This window comes from Silurus aristotelis (genome assembly GCF_946808225.1).
Source record: "Silurus aristotelis genome assembly, chromosome: 4".
Classification (NCBI taxonomy): domain Eukaryota; kingdom Metazoa; phylum Chordata; class Actinopteri; order Siluriformes; family Siluridae; genus Silurus; species Silurus aristotelis.
The window spans coordinates 15,245,499-15,255,287 of NC_139577.1; the positions used below are offsets into that span (position 1 = coordinate 15,245,499).

The 9,789-nt window shown below is 39.2% G+C and overlaps 1 protein-coding gene across 8 annotated transcripts in view; it reads right to left on the minus strand.

Moving 5' to 3' along the window:
- Positions 1 to 56: 56 nt before the first annotated feature.
- LOC310725372 (pantothenate kinase 3-like) overlaps positions 57 to 9,789 on the minus strand; it is a 13,596-nt gene continuing 3,863 nt past the window's right edge. For 4 of the 8 annotated variants that reach the window (XM_083540281.1, XM_083540280.1, XM_083540282.1 and 1 more), the window contains 9 exons: positions 8,730 to 9,670; positions 6,555 to 7,410; positions 3,741 to 3,974; positions 2,872 to 3,224; positions 2,495 to 2,748; positions 2,141 to 2,317; positions 1,838 to 1,961; positions 1,485 to 1,610; positions 57 to 1,388 (listed from right to left, as the gene is read on the minus strand). In XM_083540281.1, coding sequence (XP_083396407.1) covers positions 1,338 to 1,388; positions 1,485 to 1,610; positions 1,838 to 1,961; positions 2,141 to 2,317; positions 2,495 to 2,748; positions 2,872 to 3,224; positions 3,741 to 3,974; positions 6,555 to 7,410; positions 8,730 to 9,670 — 3,116 coding nt within the window. In that variant the 3' untranslated portion in view covers positions 57 to 1,337. Of the gene's footprint in view, positions 1,389 to 1,484; positions 1,611 to 1,837; positions 1,962 to 2,140; positions 2,318 to 2,494; positions 2,749 to 2,871; positions 3,225 to 3,740; positions 3,975 to 4,037; positions 4,482 to 6,554; positions 7,411 to 8,729; positions 9,671 to 9,789 lie in introns of those variants that run through there. The other 4 variants (XM_083540283.1, XM_083540286.1, XM_083540285.1 and 1 more) reach the window with 4 other exon arrangements.

Genomic DNA, 9,789 nt, shown 5'->3' on the forward strand with positions numbered 1-9,789 from the left:
AAAAAAGGAATTTGCAGAAGTCACATGAGTCAGAATAAATATACTGAGTCAAGACGATACGTGAAATAACTTTATTATAAAAAAGAAGGTAGAAAAAGTACAATCTTATTACGATACATCATCTCAACAGCTGTCTGATTGTCTTTTATTCAGGCACATATATTTTTCATATATATCATACCAAACATTTGGTTGCTAAACATAACAACTATATCAGACTGAAATGTACCAAGAAAGCTTTGGAGGTTCACAGTTTTACTTCGAGGTAAAAGCAGAACTGTTGGACAGCAACCTCTGTAATTTCCATATCTTTGGTTAGTCCCTGGATGATTGAAGGTCCAGACATCCAAGAAGCTATTATGAAATAGTTTTTGTACAGACACTATAATAAATGCATAAAAATATGCTCCCCAAGAGGTAAAGTATATCCACCTAGTTTTACAGGCTGCAGAAAAGTAAAAGTTGATGGACCATGTCTCCTATAAACATTTTTACTGTGTACAGCCTCAAAACTGCTTGAATATATACATTACAGCTAAAATAAAACTCTGAATCTTTCTATATATCATCTCTCTGTATATAATCAACAATTCCTTGAAATGTGTATTATTGTACAACATGTGCCTATTTTATAATCATTAATGCAGAAGGAAGAATTGACTGGCCTGGTTTGGTCTCTGTAGACTCTAATATGGGAAATGCATTTCTCATACACATATCAAGTGCCTTATATCTTAAAAATAAAAAAAAAAAGGCCCCGACTGTGTTTGCTATTGTGTATCTATATCCATATAAATCATGGCTTCTGCCTTTAGCACTATAACTAGCAGCAAAATTGCTCTTGGCTAAAAGGCTACCATGGACATAAGTGCTCATCACCCAGAGCAGGGTCCGCAATCAATGGGCAGCAAACTATTACCAAATGACCCACAGTTCCAGGAGAAAATGAAAACTGTTTAATTTTTGTCATTTTTCATTTTATTGACTTATTTGGTTTGCAATGGTGTTTTATTTAGGGGGAAAAAAACTGACCTGGGAAAAAAAAATGACCACTACTGTGTATGTGCAACTTTCCTGTACTTGTTTCGGTCACAGTATTTTTCTATACATTAATATATTAAGCTCTGATTCTGCATTATGGTGAGATGAGCTACATTTTCATTATATATTATAATTAAATTATTAATTAAACCATATATGTGTAACTACCCCATAATTATATAGCATATAATTATATCTAATTGATAATTATCCATTGTCACAGCCTGTGATGGCATAATAGCCAGACAGAGAAGGCATCTGTGGTGAACCTCTAGAGTCACTAAGAATGTTGATACTCAAGACGAATTCATCAGTTCCAACAGTGCTCCAACAGCTCCGAAGTAGCCCTTTGAAAATAAAACATAAAGAAAGGTCACTCGTCTTTGTTCTTTCGTTCTTTCCGTGTTTCTGTATAGTTTGCTTTAAAACGCACACATACACACCTCATGTCTAAGGAACAGAGCTTTAAGCTGTCCTTTACTCCAGTAGTCCAGAGCGTACGCCAGCAACTTCATGGATAACGTGTTCACTCGCAAGAAGTTCCCAACAAACACCACTCTCTCAATGTTCTAAAAGAGACACATTTATCAAACGCATCCTCTGAAAAGAGTTCCTTAAACAATGATAGAGCATAGTCCACAGCGTGTGCTGCATGGACCCTGGCCACTCATAGCCCTGTACAATGCTGCTTGATCCAGATTCCGCAAGGCAGCACCGTAAAGAGGCTGAGAGACAAGAGCATGGACAAATAGGTCTAAAAACACAAAGCAGGAAAACATGTAACAGAAGGCCATACCTCATTTAGTGCACACATGCGGGTGATCGAACCGATGTTGTTTGTGATGGTGACAAGTGTGGCTCTTGCCAAATCTTCTTTTGAGATGGACTCACGCTTTTCTTTGCACATCATGCTCCCGAAACTAAAAATATATAAATAAAGGTATATATCTACTAGAAACATGCACATATTTAATGTCTACCCGATACATAATGAGAGTAATACGGGAGAAATGTCATATTTGATCATCTATCTATATCAGTTTATTGCTAAATTGGAGTTACAGCTTTGTGTTTGTGACCAGCCACATTTTATACCTACCTAGACGCCACAGCCCATCCTGGCAAGCCGAATCTCTCATAGTCACCACCATAAATATCTTTGACCAGTTTATCCACATGAGTGCTTTCACCCCTTGAAGCCATTTCCAGCGCCTCTTCAAAAGTGGAGCATCCAGTGAGCAAGCAACACAGCCCTAGGAAAGTACCACCACCCAAACTAGGAAAAGAAACAAATACATTTACAAACTGATTTTACTCCAGTCTTTCTGAGTTACCTTACAAAACCGATTATACTGATCACATCAACCGACTATATGAAATAAAATAATTAATCAACAACAATGTCATAATAGACATTTAATGAAAATAGTCTTCTTTTTAAGCCCTGACTGACCTCGTTCCAGTCACTCGTTTGTAGCTGTCTTTGGAATAGACAGCCAGAATGCTGACCCCAGAGCCGATGTTGACCAGAAGCAAAGGGTAAGGGTTCTGCAGATCGAAGGCTTTCTGTTCACAGTGATCTGGGTCTGTGGGCTTGTCATAGTAGTAACACTCAGAAGACTCACTGGAGACCACCGAGTCAATGTACAGTATACCCTTAATCAGACAGTCCAACTCGTCCAGCTTCAGAAGTTGCAGATCTGCCATCTTAGAAAGAAGAATCAAGAGCAAGTGGCCATTTAATAAAACAAACTATACTGACATCCAAATCTACACACTGTGATTTATGTTCGAAGGCATTTGTGTTAAACGAATCAGGCAGATACATACTATGCGGAAATCAGCCTCAAACTTGTACGCGCCACCACCAGTGGCACAGAGAGTGGTATGCAGGCTGGAGAAATGCTTGTCGCGGACCATCTGTAGGAAAGCCGGAAGATCATGTGTGGGGAAGCGGATAAAGTGCAGGCTTCCCCTGCGACCCCACAGAGTCAGGTCCCGCAGTTCCAGGTACACATCTCGAATGCCTGTTTTGCCATAAGCTGTGTGTGAGGTGAGGTAATGGCGGATACTTTTCAGATTTTCCACCTCCTCCTGCTCTTCTTCTGCTGTGATGTCCTTGGGCTCAAAGTAAACCAGCTTGACCAAAGTGCCACCTATATCCATGCCAAACCATGGGAAAGCTAGAAAACCAATAACAAAATATTACAACACTGTGTATAGTGGACAAAAACTTAAATAAAATCAAACACAATCAAATCTGCAATGCTTTACTCATATGCCCTAGTGGTCTATGGGTAATGTAAAAAAAGCGAGTGATTTTATTTTATTTTTTTTTATGTAACGTTCTAATTTACATTACTTGGAATAAAAAAACCTCTATTATTTTATTCTTAAATGGCCTTTCATTAACTGGTTATTTGTAATATGACAGCGATAATAACGTTATACTGTTAATTTTGACTGTCAATGTTATGATCCTACGTTGTGGGCGTCGTCCCACCTATACAGTACACACCGGAAAATACTATTTTATCTGCCAAAAAATGGCTTTTATAAGGTTCACATCAAGTAATTGATTGTGTTATTATACAATATCATATAATATGCCTGTTCCCTGCAGCTTTGCGTTTCCTGTGTGAATTTATATCGGTTAAGCGGTGTATCTAGCTCTCAAACGGAGGAAAAAAAACACATACGCGGCCTGTTCTTCCTCTGCGAGTCGATCCTCTGCCTCACCGAGCTCGAGTTCGACACTCGCCGCTCCTTGGGAACGCCTCCGCCGCCAGGGCTGCGCTCTTGGTCCGCTGTAGCGACGTAGCCACAGGGCGCTTCGGCCGTAGTGTGGAGCGCCTGTGTCTCCGCCGTGTCCTCATCTTTGTCCTCGCTGTCACAATAGACACCATTCAGCTCCATGGGAGAGGTGCGTCCGCCTATTTAAAAGTTGTTAAAAAAATTATAGCATAAGCAAAACATATTAAAAATCAGACCCATACCCGGGCATTCTCTCTAAGCCTTCGTCCATTATAATTACAGAACTGGATCTCCACCTGAAATTCACATCTCTGTGTTTACAACACAAGCATTAGCCATATGATTGGTCACAGGAAGGGTGAGTCATGGCAAATGAAATTTCCATGGACCAATCATCAACCTTTCCTGAGATTCAGCAAAGAAATGGGATCTTCTTTATTTCATTAAAACAGTGATCACTGACAACAGTAGTACTGTGTTGTTGAGGGATGGTGTACACCAATGTATACTCACGAAGTATAATCTCAGAAATCGGTTTATAGTTACCAAGGTATAGTTGCTAAATAAGGGGGACTCAAGAACACACAAAACCTCAGACAAATGTTCTGGTCTCGTCTGCACGGGTTATGATTTTATCACTTCCTCTTTCACTCATTCTCCATGATCTTTAACAAATAAAACCGTCAGCAAACTGAAACAGCAACCGGAAAATCAAGATCTTGCTCGTACGCCTAACTGAAACCCAACTACACACTGTCATGTGTTAGGCCACACTTCATGTATTGTGTGAAATCTGTGTTTACTTGAGAATACGTCTTACTATTGCATTGTGGCATTCTGCATTATAACTACACTTGCTGCAGTGTGATCCTGTGGATTGAGCAGTCACAGGTGAAATTTTCCCCAGATACCATTTTATTTATTTTCACCTTTTCTTTGTTTACAGTTAATTCATAAACATACAAATGTATATTTGTGCAAATAGCCCATACAGAGCATAGACCAAATTGCCACTTTATAGGACACCTATGGAATTGTTTATATATCGGTACTTGTAACTTAGATTTTTGCCTGTTAATACATTCCCATGCTGCATATGGGTATGTTTTATATGTGTAATTTAACTGTAGCCCATCTGTTGCTAGGCAGTTTGTCAGTTATCCTTCAACACATCCATTAATGAAAAGAATCCACAACAGAACCACCAATAAACAGATATGATTTGTGTACTACAACATCCAATGCACAAGAAATGCAAGAAACATTGTGTACATTTAATTGCCCCTAGACAGTCCTCCCAGACTAGTCATTCTTATTCACTGTGTGTCGATTGTTCTCTTGCTTTTTATCAGTTCTGTTTCTGGGCCGCTACTAGCTAGAGCTTTGTATTAGTGGTTCTCAGTTGTTTAACAATTTTCAATAATGTCACAAACACAAACAGGAAACTACCAGCTGAATTTTCTCCACCATTCAAATATCTGATCAGTGGTGGTCCTATGGTTTAGTGTCTTTCCCTTCATTGATAGGTAAGAGGGTAGCTGACAGACTGTTCATATGAACTACAAACAGAAAAAAAAAGAACTACAGTCTATATCTTTAAACCCAAACAGTATCAATACCATTCAAGGTGTACAGAAATGAAGTGACAACTTGGTTTCCAACACACTTTCCAATTCATTAAAACATTTCAAAGAGAGACAGGTACTAATTATACATAAATGTGCACTCGGCTACATATCAAACAAGTCTGCAATTTTGAAGTGGCCCATCTGAGTGAGCAAGGCTTTACACATACATTCGAATTAAGGTGGACAGGTCATGAAATCGTACATGATAAAATACAAAAAAAACAGAATAGACTACACAAATTTGTCTCATAAATGGTTAATATACGAGTGTTGGAATAATTTCATTAAAAAAAATAAAAATTTGCAATTGGAAACTTCTGTCACCAAAACAATTTCCTTGTAAGTGCAAACATAATTGGCAATAAAGCTCCTATTGATTCTGATCATTTACAAATATAAGCATAAGGCTTTGAAAAAAACCCTACATCCACTGTCAAATTTGGTTAAGACTGTATTCAGTCTCTCAGCTTTAGTACAAAGGGCGATCTCCCACATTAAAATATATTTATAATACATATATATACTGCTTTTTGTATAAGGATCAGTTTGAAGGTGAAAAAAATAAAAATAACTAAAATAACTTTCATGATATTTCATTCGGTCTTATTTTTGGAGCGAGTGGAGTCAGTGCTCTAATGGTAGGATCAAACGACAAAACATTCAATAATATCTAACAGTTACAATTAGAGTGCAGAATATTGCAGAAGAAGCCACAGGAAATGCATGTCTTGTAAGGCAGTATGCTCATAATACAATGTGAACACAGATTTGCTGACTGAAAATGCTTGAATAAAAGAAGAAAAAAAAAACGTGCTTAAACATGTACATAATGCACACACAGCTAAGTAACCAACTGTAGGTTAGAAATCAAAGGGGTTGAATACCAAGTTTTACAGGGTCAACTACTGATTTAAATCTTCACAAGCACATCAAATGCAATGTACCTTGATCGGTGAAACCTGGTCAGTTAATGGACACAATATAGTGTACAGGTAATAAATAGAATGGCCAATACCTCCTTGTGTTACATGTCTAATGGTAAGATAATTTGTTTTTACGGCACCAGCGGTTGTGCAAAGCTGCCCCAATATTAGTGCTTGAACTTTAAGGCTAAAAAAACAGCAGTCATACCAATAGCTGCAGCTGCAATAAGGTGCCAGTTAGACTGAAGTCGATGCAGCATTCCACTGGAGTCTTCTCTCTGCTCTGACTGAACGATGGTAACCAGGCCTGAAGCATTTAATTCTGACTCTTGAAAAGAAGCTTTGACTCGTGTTGTATTGGGTGCTAAACCTGCAGCCGAAGTAGAAGTGGCATTATTTCTCTGTATGCTCTGCGAACTGTACTGGCTGGGTTTATCTTCAGAAACAGACTTAACAAGACTCTCCGATTCACCTTTTGTGAGCAGCCTAACTATGCTTGGAGACTGACCACTGAGATTTTGAACTGATGGCCCTTCTGAAACCTTAACAATGTGTCTTCCTATCCGTGGCTCTGCCTGCAAACTTTGACAGACAGACTCATAGTGGTCTTCCACTGGCTGATTGGGATAGGAATTATTATCACCTTCTGCAAAGCCATTTTTCAGTGTCACAGGACTGTCATGTCGAACAGGCACTATAGGATCAGAAACAATCTGTGATGGAACACTTGTGGTGGAAGAGCTGATCATCAGGTCATCAGAAGTGAGTGATACCAACACTTCGGCAGGTTCTTGAGCCCTGTGGGGGTTAAGCACAGTTTGAAGCCCAGCTGGCTGAAATGGTAAACGGTCTGTGGCCACATTGCTGATCTGTGGAAGATCAGAACCGACTGAATAAGGTTCTTCTCCTGTTAGGATTCCAGGCTTGCTGAAATTCTCTTCACATTCCGCGGTAACATTAGACATACAGCCAGCAATGGCATCTGCAGATGCTGTAGGTATGACCTGTGATGTTTCCTGAGGCTGGCAGATTTGAGCGACAGTAGTTTGTGCCCTCTTCACAACCTGCAGAGAAAACGAAGAATTTGTAAATAAGCAAAATGTGTTAATATACACTGTAGACTGTAGAACATATACTCTTTAAGCACAAGCTATAGGTTTCTATAGGTATATATTTAAAAATCATATATCATACTTGAAGGCATATAGCAGGTAACTTGCACTGAATAACAGATCCAATGAAGTAGCAAGAGAAACAGGACAGAAAGAAGGCTTGATGGGTCTACAATGCCTTATATATGCTAAATATTTTGCTTCAACATACCTGCTGGTGTATTAAATAAGAACTTCATTCAATAGTAAATAGTTTCCAGAAAGTACACGTAATCCCAGAGTTAAGATTGAGATGTGTTAAATTTTACTACATCATAACTTGAAAATATTGTAAATCAAGGCGTGGCCTGTCCTACCCAGGAATCTTAAAGATGGTGATCAGTATGGGCTAGTATACTGTAATTTGTTCATAATTTAACAATTTACAGTATATCATTTAGCAAAAAAAAATTAATTTACACCACCGTAATGTATAAACTTTACAGTATTTATGTATGTGGCAATAGACACAAGCATGAGCACCGGTCCACGAACGGGGGGTGAAGCCAGACACCCTCTGTCTCTGTGTCCAGAGACTCCGATAAAAAGAAGTGAGACACCAAAAACACCAAGAACTGAACTCAGTCGACCGCTGGCAAGAGTAAAGCATCTCACAAGGTGGGAAATGCACACATCCTAGAAGCATCCTAACCTACTGTACAATTTCTTTGAATTGATATCGTCATTGTGAGATTAAAAAATCTTAAATTGAACCATCGTAATTCAGGGACTACCTGTGTTGGAGCAGTGTAAAGAAATTTTCTATAGACCAATAGCTACAAGAAATAATTTGTTGTTCGGTACAATTATAAATCAATAATACATAAAAAATAACAACAAATTCGAATCGTGACTTCACTCACAGAAATTAGTTTTTGAATTGAATCGAGATTTTAATCCAGTTCGAAATTTTTAGGCCAATATTTTTTTGAAATAAACACGTCTGGCCTGGGATCTAAAAATGATTGACAGAAAATCTTCTACATAATGAGTAACGTGAGTTACATGGGAGAAATAAAGCTCAAAAGTTGGTGCTTTAGTGTTGTTTAAGAGCTATTAAATATCTCTCTCTAACTGTTATAAAATATTTTAAATCTATGAGTTTAAACTGGGACTCCAGGTGTTCAAACAGTGGAAAGCCATTACATTCAGAATTAACAGAATGCAGTGTTATCATTAAATATTAAACAATAAATATATATTAAATAGATACAGTATATCTTATATATTACCTGACTGATTGCTGGGTTGTTCTGTGAGTCTTGGTCTAAGACAGTCCCAGGAGGGTTTGTGTCTTGTACTGGGTTTTTAACAAAACTGGTACTGTCTGTGGCTGCTGCAGGAAATGTGCTTTTCTCAGGTGAAGCAAAAGGCTGGGAAATGGTGGTAGATTTGTTAACTTGGGAGGATGTGGTTGTTCGGTTAGTAGGAAGGGTGGGTGCAGCAACTGAGGATTGTCCAGATACGGCAGTTAGGGCGGCTGGTTCCTTACTTTGCCCAACAGGGGGAGTCACCTTTGGAGCAAGAACTGGAGAAGGGGGCCTTACAGATGGTGCTAACACCAACACTGGAGGGTCAACAGGGTGGGCTAGTTCGCAATGAGACTGTTTTGAAACCTCTTGGGGTGAAACTATGGAAGGGGGTGCAGTCAAAACTGGAGAGGCTATGTTAGAACAGGGCTTTTGGAGAGAATTTATAGGTACAGGATTAGCTGAGATTTCGTCATTCACTTTGGATGTTTCTCTTTGAAGGACTGCGACTCCACTTTGCTCAATAGACGGAGTCAGTGTAAGAGCAGTAAGATGGGATGTTTCAGTAGGAGCATATACTGAAACATCTGGGGCTGAAACTAAAGTGGGGGTTTCAGTCAAAGCTGGAGCACCTTTGTTGGAATTGGGTCCTAGGGTAGGATTTATAGTAGAAGGAGAAGCTTTCTGAGCTGGGCCATCCACTGAAGGTGTCAACAAAGGTGGCATGAAGCGTGGGGGTCTATGGATTGTCACTGTGGTAACTGTTGATGAAGCTTCTGATGGGGCTGGAGTTGGTGCAGCAGCAGTAGGGGCAGGGGCAGGAGTTGCTGCAGGAGTTGCTGCAGGAGGTGCTGCAGGAGGTGCTGCAGGAGGTGCTGCAGGAGGAACAGGATATAAAGCAGCAGAAGGGGCTGTCATCCAGGCTGAAGATAAAAAGCATAGAAATGAAATTCAACAAATCCAGAGAAGAAATTTGTAAAGTTAGAAAGACCATATTAGCTACATCAAACCCATTTAAAAAGTAAAAAAAAAATGTATTGTG